Genomic DNA, 18,585 nt, shown 5'->3' with positions numbered 1-18,585 from the left:
ATGATGATGATGATGGTGACGATAGGAATTTATAACATGTTCAGGTTTATATACGTTATCTCATTTGATCCCCATAACAAACCAGTGAAGTAGGTGGTATTATTATCTCCATTTTACAGATGAGGAAACTGAAGCTATCAGAGGTAAACTGACCAGTCAAGGGTTGAGGAGCTAGCAAGTGTCTGAGGCAATATTTGAACTCAGGTCTTCTGACTAAGTCTGGCTCTCTATCCACTACTACACCAATGTCAGTAAGCTCAGACTATGGAGATGTCCTAAGAAATTAGCTTTAGTCCAGCCTCCTTTCCAATGGGGCATTTTCATCTCTAGTAGGTGATTGCTCAGGAAACTGAAAGATCAGTGCTCTCAGGTGAAAAAGCCCCAGAAGATAGAGAAATGCTATGGACCATGATAGTGGGTGGGGCTTGATATCAAAACTGGCCCTAAACCAGGACTGCAGTCATGCTTCAGAGGCAGGATCTGGCTCCAGATAGCTTCTGACCCACAGACCACAGGGCAGTGACCTCTGGGCTGTAGCAGAGACAGAACATAATATCCCACTCCAGAACTGGAGAGATAGGATTTGGGCTTGTCCATCCCATTCAACAGTGTAAAAAGGGGCAGGCCCTGGGCCTGGCACAGGTTCCCAATTAAGGACCTGAAGCTGTAGACATGAGCAAACAGAAAATTAAAAACAAACCTTTCCACAATAAGGAAATATTATGGGTTAAGGTAATCCCATAATAAAATCCCCAAGGAGGAAAATAATTGAAACAATTGCGTATATACTATGAATGGATATAACCATTCAGGAAAGCAATTTGGAATTATACACAAAAAGTTTCATGACCTTTGACTTACCTATACCACTGCTAGGCCTACATCCCACAAAGAGCAAAGAAATAGGAAAGGATAGTATATGTATAAAAATATTAATAGCAGCTCTTTTTGTGGTGGCAAAAAATCTAAAACTAAAGAGATGCCCTTGAGTTTTGGAATGGTTAAATAGTTACGGTATATGAATGTAATGGAATACTATTATTGTATGAGAAATGAGGGAATGGATGATTTCAAAGGGACATGAAAAGACTTATATGAATTAATGCAGAGTGAAATAATCAGAACCAAAAGAACAATTTATACTGTCAATATTACAAAAATCAACAATTTTGATGACTTTTATAAGCTGATGAAGAATGAAATAAGCAGAAACTGAAGAACAATATGACAATATTGCAGAGACATACAACTTTGAATGCTATATGAGCTGTGATCAATACAGTAACCATTCATGATTCTAGAGGGCTGATGATCTGATGATGTAGCATGCTTTCCATCTCCTGACAGAGAAGTGATGGATTTAGGTTGCATAACAAGACATCTATTTATCTATCAATCACTTCTCTCTCTCTCTCTCTCTCTCTCTCTCTCTCTCTCTGTCTCTCTCACTCTCTTACATGTATATATATATATATATATATATATATACATATAGTATACAGATGCTGGAATTTGTTTTCCTTGACTGCATATTTATTACAAGGAATATGCTTTTTATCTCTATTTTCGATGCAATTGGGGCAGGTCAGAGGAAGAGATAATAAATTTCTGTTAATTTTTTTTTAAATAGAGAGGTTAGGTGGCACAGTAGATAAAATGCCAGGCCTGGATTCAGGGAAGACTCATCTCCTTGAGTTCAAATCTGGCCTCAGACACTTAACTAGCTGTGTGACTCTGAGCAAGTCATTTCACCCTGTTTTCCTCAGTTTCCTCTTCTATAAAATAAGCTGGAGAAGGAAATGGCAAACCACTTCAGTATCTTTGCCAAGAAAACCCTAAATGGGGTCACGAAGAGTCAGATGTGACTGAAATGACTGAACCACTACAACAAAATATATTCAAAGAACAATTAACCCCAATATTGTATAAATTTTTTGAAAAATAGATGTGGAGGCAACCTACCAAATTTCTACTATGAAACAAATATGGTTCTAATTCCTAAAATTGAGCTGTAGATCAGAGAAAGCTATCAACTAGCATCTCTAATGAATATTGATGCTTAAATATTGATTAAAATGTTAACAATTAATAAAATTAATAAATTAGTAAAAAGAAAGTAAAGAAAATGTTAGCAAAATAAAACAACATATAGAAAAGATTATTCATCTCAATCAGATTGAATTTACGGAAAGGAAGGGTTGGTTCAACATTAGGAAAACTCGAAACAAATTGGCCATATAATATTTTTAAAACCAATAAAATAATGATTAGACCAGTGGATGCAGGGAATTTTTTTGACGAAATATATCTCTCACTTATGTTTAAGATACCAGAAAGTATTAGAATGAACAAATCCTTTGTTTAATGTTCAGATCTCTTCATAATCTGCCTGTCTCCTGCCTTTCCGGTCTTCTTACATCTTACTCACCCCCATGTACTCTGGGTTCTGTTGATACTGGCCTCCCTGCTGTTTCTCAAACAAGATACCCTATCTTCCAACTTTGCATTTTCACTGGCTGTCTCTTGGGCCTGGGATTCTCTCCTTTCTCTTCACCAACTCCTGGCTTCCTCCAAGTCCCAGCTAACTCGTACCTTCTATAAGACGCCTTTCCTTACCTCCCTTAATGCTAATGTCTTGATATTTCCAGTTTATTCTGTATACATTTTGTTTGTACATGGCTATTTGCATAGTTTGTGGATCTCTTTGAGGGAAAGGACTGCCTTTTGCCTTTCTTTGGATCCCTGTTGCTCAGCATAGTGCCTGGCACATTGTAGGCACTGAATAAATGCTTGTTGATCAAATGACTTTTCTTAGTATGGTAAACAATAACAGTGATGATGATGAGATGACAACAGCCCAAGGACTAGCATTGTCTGTAATGGAGAAACACCATAGTCTTTTCTAATTTCCCTTACATCTCCAATCCACAGTCATCATGGGCTGGAGATGTCAGGGAAATCTTAAGGAAGGAGTGTGGGACTTGTAGAATTACCTCTGGAATGAGAAGGGCACCTTGGATACCATTCCTATCTTTTGCCTGTCTTGACCAAGTTCTTTGACCCTTCCAGGATGACTGTTTTTACCATGGAAAAGTGAGAAGGGAAGAACAATCCAGTGTTACGCTCAGTACCTGCAGAGGCATCAGGTGAGTAGATCTGGACCCCTCACTCCTGCCTGCCCCATGGTGTGGTAAAGAATGGCAAACCCACTCCCACCAAGTAGCCTATTACTCCACAGAGGCCTCCCATTCTTCCTTTCTGCAAACTGGATTTTAAAAAAAGGCTTGTGATTCCTTTGGTTTGGTCACTTCCATGGAGGAAGCTCCCTCTATCAATACAGGGCAGAACCTGTTCTACACTTTAGATAGAGTCTTGGAGATTTGTCAGGATACTGAGGAGTGACTTGTCCAGGACCACACAGTCAGTCTGAGTCTGAGGTCTTAAACGCAGTCTTCATTTCTCTGAGACCAGCCCTCTATTGCCTCTCTTCAAATTAGGTAAGAGAAATATGGGCTGTCCTTTTTCACCATTTTTATTGCGGTAGGTAAACATTTGAGTGGTTTCTTCTTGGGACAGAGGCAGCCAGCCTGGAAAACCCACAGACCGACTTGAAAGGCTTGACCAGAGAGCACTTTTAGACTTAGCTTAGAAGCAGCTAGTGCTGTGATACAGAGGTTCCAAAATCACTCAGGGCTATGATGATCCAGAGTGCTGCTCCAACCAGATTGAAATGTAATTGGGAAATCTTTAACAAAATAAATTAAAATGCAATGCAACATAAATAATGTTTCTAACTCAATATACAGCCTGCAGGGGTCCATTTCTATTTGCGTTTGACAGCACTGTGAAGTACATAATACTGGACCTGGAGTGAGAGATACTTGAATACCATCTATCCTCAGACACTGTGTGATCCTGAGCTTGTCCCACTTATCCACTTACTGCCTCAGTTTCCTCATCTGTAAGATAGAGATAATAACACCTACCTGCCTGGATTGTTGTGAGGATATAGTGAGATAATATTTGTAAAGCACTTTGTAAACCTTAACGCGCTATATAAATGCTGCTATTGTTCAGTCATACCTGACTCTTCATGATTCTATGTGGGTTTGCTTGTTTTTGGCAGAGATACTGGAGTGGTTTGCTGTTTCCTTCTCCAGGTCATTTTACAGATGAGGAAACTGGGGCAAACAGGGTTAAGTGACTTGCCCAGGGTCATACAGCTAGTAAGTGTCTGAGGCTAGATTTGAACTCAGATCTCTCTGACTCCAGGCCCATCTACCGTGCTACCTAGCTGCCCCATGTAAATGCTAGTTGTTATGATTAGTCAGTTAGTCAATAAACATTTATTAAGCACATGCTGTATGCCAGACACTGTGCTAAGCACTGGGGATATAAAGAAAAGCAAAACACAATTCTTGTGTTTGAGGAATTCACAGTCTAATGGAGGAAACAGCATGAAAACAACTATGTACAAATGAACTATATACAGGATAAAATGGAAATGACCAACAGAGAGCAGGTCCTACAACTTAGAGGGATCAAGAAAAGGCTTGTAGAAGGGACCCAGGGAAGAGGAAATGAGGAGGAAGAGCATTCCAGGCGTGGAGGACAGCCAAGGAAAATGCCTGGAGCTGAGAGATGAAATGCCTCGTCTGAGGTTTAGCTGAGAGGCCAACGGATCAAAGAGTACATGGAGGGCAGCGAGGTGTAAGGAGACTGGAAAGGTGTTTGGGGGTAGGTTAGGAAGGACCTTGAATGTCAAACAGGATTTTGTATTTTATCTGGAGGTGATAGGGAGCTACTGGAGTTTTTTGAGTAAGTGGGTGATATGGTCAGGCCCGTGCTTTAGGAAAATAATTTTGGTGGCTAAGTAGAGGATGGACATCATCATCACCATCATCATCATCATCACCATCATCATCATCATCATCACCATCATCATCATCATCATCTATCTGCTGTCCCTGTTCCCAGAATTCCTTATTCTACCTTCTTCCTTAGCCCTCCCCCAACTCCTCCCCCAACTTTTTTTTAAGGAGTATGGCTCCTTGCCTATAGATGACCTTTCCATTATGGTAACTTGTCACCCATCAACCCAGTCTTGCTGCTATCCTATCTGCCTTGGTTTATCTGACTCAATATCCATGGTTCGTACTTCAGCCTGGAACACAGGAAGCACTTAATAAGTGCTTGTTGCTTTGCCTTGTCTTGCATATTCTGAAAGAGGAGACATATTCTTCATTCCCTACATTGTGGCCCCCACATGTTTGTTTATAAATAGGACACTGATTGTTTAGGGCTGTCTCCATCCTAATATTGTTTGGCAAAGCTCCCTAATGGGAATTCAAGCAGTCAGGAAACGAGGTTTGGCCGAGGGGCTGGAATGAAATGCTCCCCAGATCCCCTCAAGTGACTTGAGCCCATAAACTGGATCAGCATGTTGGCAAACCGAGGCTAAGCCACAGCCACCTGTGGTTCTCAAATAAATAAGATACTTCCCCAGAAGAAGGGAAGGTGCAGGTGTGACCTGGTTCTCTTTAGCCGTCCTCTGTCTACTCTGGCAGGAGCTGCAGGAATTTGGCTTGGGCTCCAAGGTCTTTTATAAATCATTCCAGGAGCCTTGACAATGTGTGCAAACCAGCTGAAGCGTCCATATGTTTTCACTTTGCCTTCCCAGCTCAGTGGGGGCCGCCGGTCTTACCTTCTTCCCCGCCCCCATGTTCTCTTCCAGCTCTTTCTTCTCCCCTCCCCAGGAACCCAGTGGTGCTTCCAGACCAGACACTATCCCTCTGAGGCTGATTTAAGAGCGAGTGGTCCAGGGCCAGATGGTTCTAAGCTAACCCCGGTGGAGGAGCAGGACTACAACAGCAGCAGCTCCCCAGCTCCCTGCACTAACCCATATAACATCACGGTTAGCCCCTGAGTCTTATTAAAGCAGCTTTGTAATGGAAAATCTCCATAGCAATTGTTTTTCCTCTACTAGAAACATGTTCCCTGTGATTTGGGGGAAATGGGACTGATTTATACCATAAGAAATCTTCAGGTCCTATGAAACAAGTGTGGAGGAATTCAGCCCTATTTCTTTTTGGGCCTGTTCTGCGACACAGAGGTTGTTGCTAGGCTCCCTTGAATCCTCCTTTTCCAGGGCTGTTTACAAGGCTCGAGGCAGATGAGTTGCAGGTACAGCACCAGGAAGAGGTGGGGGATGGGAAAAACACTTACAGAGGCGGTAGATTTGGGTTTGAGGCTCAGCAATGACACTAGCCATGTGACCATGGGCAAATTACTTCACCTTCCTAAAAAAAAAAAAAAAAGAATGTGTAATAAGATACTCCTTGCCCTGCCCACTCACGGGTTGTTGGGTTGGAATAGAAAATGGATGGGAAGATACCATGTAAACTGGAAAAGGCTACACAAATGGAAGGGGGTGTTATTATCATCTGCTTCTTGGCTCCTGGCCCTGAAAATACTGGCTGGCAGGATCTGGCTCCAAGCCCTGCTTTGCTGGGAGATTTTTATTAATGGTTTACTTGGGTCCCAGATCAGAATGAGTCCATGGTAGGACTGGATTTCTAGTTCTGGGCCCTGCTTAAGGTAGTAACACCTCTCACTCTTGGTGGGAGCCAGAATCCACATTCCTCACCCCTTTTGTCTGGTTCTGGTTTCAGAGACCAGGTGGAAGACAGGATTCTGGTCCTCAAAGAGCAGGGAACAGGAATGCCTGCCTTTTCTTTCCCTCCTTCCCCTCAAATCCCCAGGGTGGATGAGACAAACACTACCCACGAGCCTCACTCATTTCCCACCTTTCCTCTTTTTTTGAGCCCTTCCCTCTATGGGCACCATCGCTGAGTTTCACCTGCCTTCAGGAGGGGACGTTAACAACAATAAAGAATTGCTATGAGGGTGGGAAATAGTTAGAATGGCTAAACTGGAGCCTTTCCCAGGAAAACTATCAGTCCTTGATAAGCAGCTCTTTCCTTCTCCTGCTGTCTTGCCTTTAATCTTGTTCTTGTCAATAGCTTTTGTTTTGATATCACCTTTATTTCCAAATATAACCTTTTCCCCTCCCCTCCCAGTGAGCCATCCCTTATAACAAAGAACAAAAAAGAATAAGAAAAAAATGGTTCAGGAAAACCAACTGGTCATCTGCCATACTAACAGTATATGCAATATTCCATACCAATAATCTCCTGTCTCTGCAAAGAAGGGAAGCAGGGTACATTTTCTCAGCTTTTCCCTGGAACTAAACTTGGTCATTGTAATTATACAGCATTCACTCTTATTTTTTAAACAGCTCTCTTTCTGAGAAACATAGTTTAACTGAAGACTAGGAATAGAGTCTTCAGGAGGGACCAATTGACTCCTGGGCTAGGTAACCTATGGGAGAGGCAATTAGCTCCCCTTGTTGGCAGAAAGATCACCATCTATGGCTAAGCTCCTTCTATGGATGAGGCATTGCTATGCTAGATAAAGGAGAATGCAGAGAAGTGAGAAGATCACAGATTTTGAACTGGAACCAACCTTAGAGGACTTTTAGTCTATTCCCCTGAGATGATAAAACTGAGATTAAGTGACTTGTCCAAGGTCACACAGGCAGAAAGTAGCAGGTTACGAATTGAACTTAGGTCCTCTGTCTTTAAATCCTTCATTCTTTCCTCCAAAATACACTGTCTCCCAACAGCAGGGGTTCTGAATCTTTTTTGTGTGTGTATGTTGTGGGCCCTTTGGCAGCCTATCAAGAATGTTTTTAAATGAATAAAATTAGTAAGTATATAGGATGAATGAATGAATAAAATTAATAAGTATATAGGATTACAAAGGAAGCCAATTATATTAAAATGGTTATCAAACTATTTTTAAAAAGTTCATGGACCTTAAAATAAAAACCCTTGCCTTATAGGAAATATTTAAGATTTACCAATACCATGCTATTCAGCAAATATCGATTGAGTGCCTACTATGTGCTCCCTCTTGTCTCTTTCTCTACATCTCAAAATACCTTGACATCTCCACCCCTCTCCTTTTTTCCTCTATCTAGTCTCTAATAATGGGGTGGCCCTTCCTCTTGCCAAGTCCAATTCCTCTCTATATGACCTTACTCCCAACCTCTTCAGTCTCCAGCAGATTGGCCTTTCACAATTATACTTCCCTCCCTAATCTTCAGCCTCTTCCTATCTCTGGTTCTTTCCCTATTGTCTTCAAACATGCCCAAGTCTTGTCATACTGAAAAAAACCAAACCCTTTATTAGACCCTACCATGTCCTCAAGTTATTCTCTCTCTCTCTCTCTCTCTCTCTCTCTCTCTCTCTCTCTCTCTCTCTCTCTCTCTCTCTCTCTCTCCTTTCTGAAACCCCTAGAGAAGGTTGTCTACTCTGTCTACTTTCCCTTCCACTCCTTTCATTCACTCCTCAACCCTTTGCAATCTGGCTTACACCCTCATAATAAACTGAAGCTGCTCTCTCAAAGGTTTTCAACAATTTCCTTCTGTAAAAAAAATTTTTGCCTATCTTTTTTATATTACTTATATTTCACATCATATTTTTCCCTCACCTCCCAGAGAGCCATTCTTTATAATAAAGCATGAAAAAAGGAAGCAAGAAAAAGAAAGTTCAGCAGAATGAAACAATTCATCAAAAAAGCCTCTTTTATGCAGTATCCCACACTCATGGTCCCCTGCTTCTACAAAGGAGTGGTGGAGGTATCTTTTTATATACCTTCTTTGGGGCTAAGCTTGGTCATTATAATTCTATAACATTCCATTGCGGTTGTTTTAAGGAATGATTTCTTATCAAACTTGATGGTAACCCATCCCCTCAGTCCTCTTACTCTTGGCCTCTCTGATACATTTGACAAGACTGAACACCCTCTCTTCCTAAATTCTGTCTCCTCTCTGGGTTTTTTGTAGTACTACTCTCCCCTTGTTCTCCATTTATCTGTCTGAGCATTCTTTCTCAGCCCCTTTTCTGGTTTATCATCCATATTTCACCATCTAACTGTGGGTATGCCCCAAGGTTTTGACCTGTCCCTCTTCTCCCCTCCCCTCTCCCATCCCCTCCCCTTTCACTCTTCTCTTCCCCCCTTTTCTCTTCTGTTTATCTCTATACCCACCTCCCCTTTAGCCTTATCAACTCCCATGGGTTTAATTATTCTCTCTATGCAGATAACTCTCAGATGTATATAACCAGCCCTAGTCTTACCTGAACTCCCCAGGCCCACATCACCAACTATTTATTGGACATTTCAAATAAGGTGTCCCAGAGGCTTCTCAAACTCAGCATGTCCAAAAGACAACCCACAATCTTTCTCCCCTAACCCAACCAACCTTTTATAAAGCATCCCTATTTCTGTCGAGACCTTCTCACTTGTCTTTACATAAGAACACCTTCACCTTCTCTTTCCATATCTTTTGCTTGTCCACGTCTAAAATAGACCCCCTCCTCACTTACATCTCATGGAATCCCTTACTTCCTTCAAAGCTCAGTTCAGGTACCACCTTCTAACGAAGCCTCCCTTGATTTTCCCAGCTACTAGTGTGCTCATTCTCCTTATGTTAGAATGCATCATGTTTAATTGCCTTCTTTTTATTTTTTGTGTTTATTCCCCCTATGCTTATAGATGTACCTGGTGGCTCACCATACAGAATATAAGAATTTTGAGAACAGGGATTTTTTTATTTTCATTTGTATCCCTAGTACCTGGCACAGTGCTTGACTCATAGTAGGCATTTTATTAAAAACGTTGTTGATTTTATTGATTACAAGATACTACGCTTGGTGCTGGGGATAAAGAGAAGAGGCAAACAAGTCAAAGAATAAAGTACTAAATGAGTAGTATGGAATAAAAGTGTCTTGGGGTTTTCAGAGAGGAGAATGGTCACTAAGGGGTAGCTGGAGTGGTCAGGAAAGACCTATCCCTCTTTACCCTGGCCAGCTAGGTGGCACAGCAGATTGAGTGCTGGATCTGGACCCAGAAAGACCTGCATTCAAATCCTGCCTCAGAGACTTCCTTGCTGTGTGACCATTGGCAAATCATTCAACCTCTGTCTGCCTCAGTTTCCTTCTTTGTAAAAAACCCCACCTAAGGTTGTTGTGAGGACCTAGTAGAATAAATTGAGATAATATTTGTGAGATGCTTAGCAAACCTTGAAACGTATAATTGCTAGCTATTTTTCATTTGCAACACCTTTATTTACTCTGTAAACCATAAACTGACATTATCTATACACATGTAATATGTACACACACATATATGCATGATCTAGGATGAGCGATTGTTATTGTTAAAAAGAGCAAATGTTATTCTTAACACAAAGTTTTGACTAATTGCAAAAATTTAGTCATTGTGGTAGATGAGTGTGGAGGAGGGGCCCCCTAAAACACAGCAGATGAGCAGCTGTGTACTCCTTATAAGGACAATTACAATAAATCATATTTCTATAGTCTATTAAGGTTAACGAAGCAATTTCCTCCCATCAGACTTATGAGGTAGGTAGGCCAAGTATTATTAATCTCTGTTTCCCAGATAAATTGAAGTACAGAGTGGGTGAGCAATTTGCCCAGGGTCACACAGTTAATAAGTATCAGAACCAAGATTCATACTTGTGTCTTCCTCCTCGAACTCCAGCACTCCTTGCCCTATGCCAAGTTGTCTATTGTGACATTGGCATATTGTTTTATTAGGTTGGGTCCATCATGAACTAGATTGGCTCTTGAAGCTTTTGAGAACTTAGGGCAGTTAATGGCTCAGTGAGTAGAGTATAAGACCATAGTTCAAATTCAGCCTTAAACACTTCCTTAGCTGTGTGACCCTGGGTAAGACACTTAACTTTTCTTTGCCTCAGTTTCCTCATCTGTAAAATGGAGATAATCATAGCACCTTCTTCCCAGGGTTGTCATGAGGATCCAAAGGTATAGCAATGGTAAAGCCCCCTGGCCGAATGCCCGGCATACAGTAAGCCTTACATAAATATTAGTTATTACTACTATGTAGTAGTATTTTGAGAGAGATGTCTCCAGACATCTGGGGACAAAGCCCACAATCTGGGCTTTGCACATTTAGAGGCTATCTTCCGTTGAAGGTTGGTGTAGCGTGTGCTGCCCCCATACCTGGAACACATTCCCCTATCACCTCCAATTCTTAAAATTCCTGGTTTCCTTCAAAGCTCAGTTCAAAAACCATCACTTATGGGACGCTTTTTCTGGACCCCCTTTAAAGTGCTAGTGCCTCCCCTGCAAAATGACCCTGTGTTTGCTTTCTGTGTATGTTCTTAGATGTGTCTGTGTTATTTCTACTAATGATCAATAGCTAACATTTATATAGTGCATATTATATGACAGACACTGTGCTGAGCATTTTACAATTACTATCTCACTGAATCCTCACACTAACTTTGGTAAGTATATGTTATTATTATCCCCATTTTACAGATGTGGAAACTGAGGCAAAGAGAGGTTAAGTGACTTGCCAAAGGTCACACAGATGGTAAGTGTCCGAAACTGGATTTGAACTTAGGTCATCTTAATTATGGGCCTGGTGCTCTGTCTGTCCACTATGCCACCTGTCCACTCCAGTAATAATAATAATAATAATGTATAGTAATTAGCATTTATATTAATAATTAATATTATTAAACAATTCATAATAATTAGCATTTATAGTAATAATTAATATTATTAAATTAAATAATTAATAATAGCATTTATATTTAAGGTTTGTAATGTACTTTACACATATCATCTCATTTTTTCCCTCACAACAGTCCTGTGAAGTAGGTGCTATTCCTATCCTCATTTTACAGATGAGGAAACTGAGGCAGAGCTTAAGAGATTTGTCCGAGGTCACACAGCTAATAAGTAGGATGCATCCTCCACGGAGAAGAGGGACAGGGATTGTGTCATATTTCTTTTTGTATCCTTAGTGCCTAGTACAGTGCCTAGCATGCAATGAGATTTCATAAAATCTTGTTGATTGAAAGAGTGAGTGAGTCAGGGTAGAGATGGTGAAACAACAAAGTGGCTTTTGCAACTGGTGTTTAAAAAAAAAGGCTCGGTCTTATATTTATGCAATTCCGTAAGAAGCATCTTTCCTCATTCATAAGATAAGAGGACTTCCCTGTACACATGCGAGGATGCACATTGTCCTTTTGTGACTTCTGTTCTCCTTGAAGACTTCCCCAATACTGTTTTAACATAAGGTTACCTTTAAACCTATGGATGAGGTTAAGGATGTCCAGGGCATCTTGCTCCAGACCCTGTTCCCCTTAGGACTAACCCTGGTTTTGTTACTTATTCAGTCCTTGATGATAACCCCTCTGTGAAGACCTTTGAGAGAGCCCCCTGCAGGACTGACTGGACCTCAGCTGCAGGGAGATGCCCTCAGCCACACAGTGATTAAACATGAATAGCCTCACCAGCTCCCATGCATATGGTTTTCATGGCCCCATTTGGAGTCATTCTGCTGGATTTCATTTTCAGAGAACACTTAATGATGAAAGATGGTGTGCGAGGTCTCCCGCCTGCCCAGAGGCCTGGCTTCTCTCTCTCTCCCTCTCCCAGTCTTTGTCTGCCAGCACTAATATTTAGCAAATTAGATCAACTGAATCTCCTAATAGAATAAACAACTGGTTTGTATTCAGGGGGAAGAGTAGCTGAACTGAATGGGTACTAGCAGCAGTGAAGGGCTCTGGGAGGAAGATTCTGAAGAATTCTTCCAAGGTCAAAGCCACTGTTAGAGGGCCAATCCTGGGTCCTAACCCCAATATTTCTGTAATAACAAACATATCCAGGAGGACAGTTGTTGAGACAGAGAGGGGTGGCTGAGAGGGGACTCTAGACAGCGGTGTATGTCATAATAATCACGGGAGCTTCCAATTTCTAGTAGTGATTTACAGTTGCTTTTATTGCTGTTCAGTCATTCGAGTCATGTCCAACTCATTGTGACCCCATTTGGGATTTTCATGGCAACCAGTGGAATGGTTTGCCATTTTCTTCTCCAACTCCTTTTACAAATGAGGAAACTGAGGCAAATAAGGTCAAGTAACTTGCCCAGGGCCACACAGCCAGTAAAGGTCCGATGCCAGATTTGAACTCAGGAAGATGAATCTCCCTGATCCAGGCCTGGCATTCTATCCACAGTGCCACCTAGCTGCCCCTGCTTAACACTAGGATCAGTAATAGCACACTAGCACAACAGTAATAGTACAAAATAGTGTAATATAATATTACAGTGATGCTCATTACTGTGGCATCTTTAGCTTTGCAGAGAGTTGTCCCCACAGTAACCCTTGAGGTAGAGTCTAAGTGTTGTTTCGTACCTCCATTTTGCCACTGAGGCTGAGGCCTGAATAACTCAGTAATGCTTCCTTGCTGTACATACTGTTTTTCTCACAATAGCCTTGTGAGACAAGTGGCTCAAATCTTATTATCCTTGTTTTGCAGATGAGGAAATGGAGACCCAGAGGGGTAATGTGATGTGGCCTGGGTCATTCATGTAATAAATGTCATAGCTAGGACTCAAGCTTAGGTCTTCTGATTCCCAAAAATGTGGTGTTCTTTCTATCTTACTACATTATGGAGCTGGGAGTGGGTAGGTATGGAGAACTCAACAACCTCCATAATGCAAACTCAGTAAATTCCCAGGGATGTTGGGACCCGGGAAAGGTTCTTGGAACGGCAGATGCTACTGCCTACCTCGGTGCTGTGGTAGATAGAGCACTGGGCAGGGAGTCAGGAAGATCTGAGTTCAAATGTGGCCTCAGACGCTTGCTAACTGGGTGACCCTGCAACCCCTATTTGCCTTAGTTCCTCATCTGTAAAAATATGGGGACACACTAGGGAAGGCAATGGCAAACTACTCCATTATTTTTACCAAAAAAACCCCACAGACAGGAGTCCATGGGGTCACATAGAGGTGGACACGACTGAACAAGAACACCACCACCTATGCCATCATTATCGACATCAACAACACCAACCTCTTTTACTTCTTTTCTTATTCTCCCATCTCTGGGAAAAGTGCTTACTCCAGACTATGACTGACCCTTGGACACATGGTACAGTAGTAAGTTGGTCTCAGTGCCTTCAGCGTCCCCCTTACATGCCCCTTCCTCTTTTTTCCATTTACCAGACACCTGATACCTTTATCTCTGTAGTGTCCCCATCCTCTTCACTTCCTATCAAAACCTATTCTTTGAGAAGAATCTGGTAAATTCATTCCCATTAAGGAATAAATGACTAACAAGGTTTAATGTGTGATCTTCTTTCAGTTTCATTCCACACTAAAGTCTACGATAAGATCTCTGATCTGTTATAAATGCTTATCTCATCTACACTGCTGTTCTACTGACATGGTTTGGTCACCATGCCTTCCCCTTTCCTCTCCCCTCTCCCCACCCTGTATCAGTATGCCCTAGAAGCATCAATGGTTATTTACTCAGGCCCTTGCAGGGTGGTTCTATATTTCCAGTTTTCCAGGCAGCTAAGGGAAATTGAGGTACAGGAACTGGTGAGAACTGATTTGTCGCCCCGGCACTGTTTTGAGAGCAGGACCGGGAAGATTACTCAGACAACAGGATGCTCGGATCAGTTCCCCTCCCTCTGTTCTTTCCTGCTTTTTGGGTCTCCAGCCTGAGAAAACACCGTGGGGTTAATGATATAACCTTGGCTTTTGCCCTTGAGCTGGGAAAGAGAGAGCCCTGGGCTTTTGCGGTTATTGCTGCAGCAGGCTGGGTGAGGCAGACCTGGCTACCGGCCCACAATAATGATTAGGTTCCCTGGCACCAGAATGAAATTAGCCTGGGACAAGATCTGGGAAGAGCTGCTGCCTGACGGTCCTCGCTGGGAGGGTTGGGACTTCCCAAAGCCCTAGCTACTCTACAGGCTTCTTATGAAGTAAAGAGAGCTCTGTATTGATTGACATAAGCACTTTTGTGTCATGTCTTTCATTTGCTTCTCAGAGCAGTCCTGTGAGTTTGGAGGGGATACGGATTATCATTCCCATTTTTGGATGGGAAAACTGAGGCAGAGAAAGGCTAAGCAAGGTCCAAAGTTGTACAAGGTATCAATGGCAAAGTTGGGACCAGAAGCCAGCTCTCCGGTTTGCTAGTCCAGTGGTATCTTTTCCTGATTCCACGCTAATTATTTATGGTGTCAAAGGTGTGATCCAAGCTATGCCTCAGTTTACTTATCTCCGTAGGTTGCATATGCCCCTTTGGCATTTGGGAGGTTCTTTGGATTCTTGGATGGGCTGCTGATATGGTGTTAAGAATGTCAATCCCGGGTGCATTTCTCTTTGACTGAGGTTCTGTTGACTTCTCCTTTCAACAGAGGCCTGATTGTGGTGAGCAGCAACCTTAGTTATGTCATCGAACCCTTTCCAGATGGGCAGGGTCAGCATCTAATTTACAGATCAGAGCATCTCAAGCTGCCTGCTGGGAGTTGTGGTTATGAGCATTCCCAACCCAGTGCCATGGACTGGGTTCTGCAGTTCTCAAACCAAGCCAGGAAGCATCAACGAAGGGTGAGTTCTCCACAGTGGAATCTAGGATGCTGGACTCTTGCTGAAGTGTTGTTCTTTAGAATGGAAATGTGCCTTGGCCTGTCTTAAAACCCTTATCCTAGAGTAGGTGGCCTCCAACTAGAAAAGGAATCATGAAGAAATGGAAACGGAGAAGGAAGGAATACCTATAATGTCCTTTCTCTCTTTTCCCTCTCTGAAATTCCAACTTGATTTATTATATAGATAGAAATGTCTTATTCACTAAATGGGAGATTGAAGTGTTTGTTAATGGCTAAGCACGTGTAGATAGACTTTCACAAGCACGTGGTCATTTACACTTCCTGCCTTAAATCACAACATCTGCCTCAGGTTATTAATTCCCAGAGAGACCAAGTCTGCCTTGCTTAGAATGTTGAACTATGCACATAATCATTGGAATAAATGCTTTTGGTGGCAATGATTATAAGATCATAAAACTGGAACTGAAAGGCATCTTTGAGGCCTCTTGGAGAAAGCAGAGTCTCAGAGAGGTTAGTTAAATGACTTCCCCATGGTCATGTAGCTAGTAAGTATCAGAAGCAGGATTTGAATCCAGGTCTTTATGGCTCTTAGTCCAGCATTTGAACACTTGGGATCCAAGTGCAACTTACTGGGAATCCACAGCCTCTTCTGCATTTCACAGCTGAGCTCTGTGGGCTTCACATGCCCTGCCAGACCTGTTATGTGAATTCTGCCCCTTTCCTGTGATGCAACACTTGAAAGAAAACAGTTTACATGTACATGAGCTTCCCCTTTCCCACTAGGGAATGGCTAGGGGCAACAGAACTAACAGCTGGGTGGCAATTAGAGGGCCCTGAGAGACAGAAAGTTGGGAAGTAAGAGGGTAAACAAGAAATTCTATAGTCAGGAAAGAATTCACAGGGTAATCAAGGGTCTGGGGGAGCTTGAAATGGGAGCTTCAGGCAAAGGTCCAGATTTAGGACATGGGCATGGAATCAGGAAGAACACGCTGTAAAAGGAAGCATTGGCTGCTTGACCAACTGCATCCTCCATGTTTCAGACATTGTCCTTTTTCAGCAGTAGTTGCTTTCCTGGATCCCTCCTCATCCCACATGATCAACGTTACTATGGTTTTAACCTCTGTGGGTCTCAGCTCCTTCATTTCTAAATGGAACAGATGCTCTCTTGAGATTCTATGCATCCCCAGGAATTCTGATTCTGACCTTGAGAACACCACCAAGGAATATTTCTTTAGCTGAAGAGGCATATTGAGGTGGCCCTCAGGCCTTTGGAGTGGTTTCACTGTCACCTCTGATGAAAGTTAACCTTGCCTGATAGACATGTCCTTGGAAAGTTCCCAAGGACAGGAACAGAGAACTGTGGAATTAGAACTAAAAGGAACTTTAGAAGTTAAATATCTTCATTTTCCAAGATTAGGACTTGAGGCCCAGAGAAGTTAGATAACTGCTTGAGGTCACACATTTAAGTAGCTAAGATTTGAACCAAGCACTCTTCTCATCCATTTGTGTGGAGTCCAAAAGGCAAAGGTGCTATTTTCTCATTGGTGCTACTTATTTAATCATGGTGTGTTGGTGACAGTGGTGTTCACTCAGAGCTCATGCTTTTCCTGCTCTTTATAGCCTTATCTGATCAAAGAAATTAAGTCAATTCTTATATATTCTCTCTCTCTCATTTTTGAAGAAAGGGCATTTGAGGATTGGGAAAAGTTTAAGTTGTATTTACTTTAACACCCTTCCACTTAAAAGGGGTGGGAAGCCATGGTTTGGTGTCAAGAACACTTTTCAGGCAATGTTCTGCTACCCTGTGTGACCTCAGAGAAGACACTCAACCTTTCTGGACTTCTGTGCCTTCATTTGTAAAATGAAGTGGGTTGACTAGATGATCTCAAAGACCTCTTCTAGCCCCAAATCTTGTAGTCTTATTCATATCTGTGCCAATATCTCAGTGTGTTCCCTAACAGTAACCAAGGGGAAGGGGGAGATGGTAAGATGGTAAGATACCCAACTACAGTGAGCACAAAGGCCCGAACACTTCTTTTGAAATGATGCCAAGTTCCACCAAGACTCTAACCCATTCTGTTCCCCTTATAGGTTAGGAGGGAAGATTTAAAGTCTATGAAGTATGTGGAACTCTACCTGGTAGCAGACTATGCAGAGGTAAGAAGGAAAGGGGCTCTGACAATTATTTCTGTATTGAATCTTCCCCATTGTTGCTAAACAGAGGGAATTAAGTGACCTTTACTTTTATTTCTTTCATTGAGCATTCCAAATCTTATCTTCAAAGGGGTTTTTAAAAATCCCCTTTGCCACCTAGAACATGGTGAAAAAAAATGAGGGGAAGTCCCCGCTATAAACCTATACCCATAAAATCAATTATCCAGGCATAAAGAGTCTAACTTTATTTGAATTATCATAATAATATTTAGTTTTGTACAGTGACACAGGCAAATTAAAAAGTTTTATCACTCGATGGTCAACTTCATAGTAGAGTAGAATTGGATGAAAAGTGAGTATGTCTTGAGCCCTCATCTATAGGAGTTTAATTCCTGAAGAACTCCAGAAACCTCATTACATAATGGTCTCACTGCTATTGATGGACGGAGTCCTCAATTTTCTCAATTCCACTGACCTTCTCCATTCCCTTTAGCCACAAAAAGCCATAGTCAAATCTAGACCTTAACATCTCACAATTGCACCACCTCCAAGATCTGGAACTTTGAAATTACATCACGTAATAAGAAAGAATTCAGACTCCTACCCTTCCTTTTCACTTTTTCATGTTCATGAAGCCTATTCTTTAACTTTAATTTCTGTTCCTTTGAACTGACCCTACTCTTCCAGTCCATTTCCCCTGCTCTGACTTCAATTGGCTTCATTCCTAGCCTTGACTCCATGATCTAATGCTTTTTTAAAAAATTATTTTTTATTTTCAATATTCCTCTTTTTAGATTTTGAGTTCCAAATTCTCTCCCTTCCTCTGGTTCCTCCACCACCCACTGACAAGACAAGCAATATGGTATCAATTATATATGTGATATCATGCAAAAGGTATTTCCATCTTGGTCAT

General features: G+C 41.8%; 1 protein-coding gene across 1 annotated transcript in view; it reads left to right on the top strand.

The window, feature by feature from the left end:
* The window catches only part of ADAM19 (ADAM metallopeptidase domain 19), a gene marked incomplete at its 3' end in the record, with an annotated part of 83,260 nt that extends 65,585 nt beyond the window's left edge, over nucleotides 1-17,675 (top strand). Inside the window, 3 exon segments of the mRNA XM_036749737.1 lie at nucleotides 3,070-3,146; nucleotides 15,327-15,519; nucleotides 17,610-17,675. Coding sequence (XP_036605632.1) covers nucleotides 3,070-3,146; nucleotides 15,327-15,519; nucleotides 17,610-17,675 — 336 coding nt within the window.
* Between the last annotated feature and the right edge of the window lie 910 nt (nucleotides 17,676-18,585).

Source organism: Trichosurus vulpecula, chromosome 3 (assembly GCF_011100635.1).
Source record: "Trichosurus vulpecula isolate mTriVul1 chromosome 3, mTriVul1.pri, whole genome shotgun sequence".
Taxonomy (NCBI): Eukaryota; Metazoa; Chordata; class Mammalia; order Diprotodontia; family Phalangeridae; genus Trichosurus; species Trichosurus vulpecula.
This window is presented reverse-complemented; position numbering and strand designations above follow the sequence as displayed.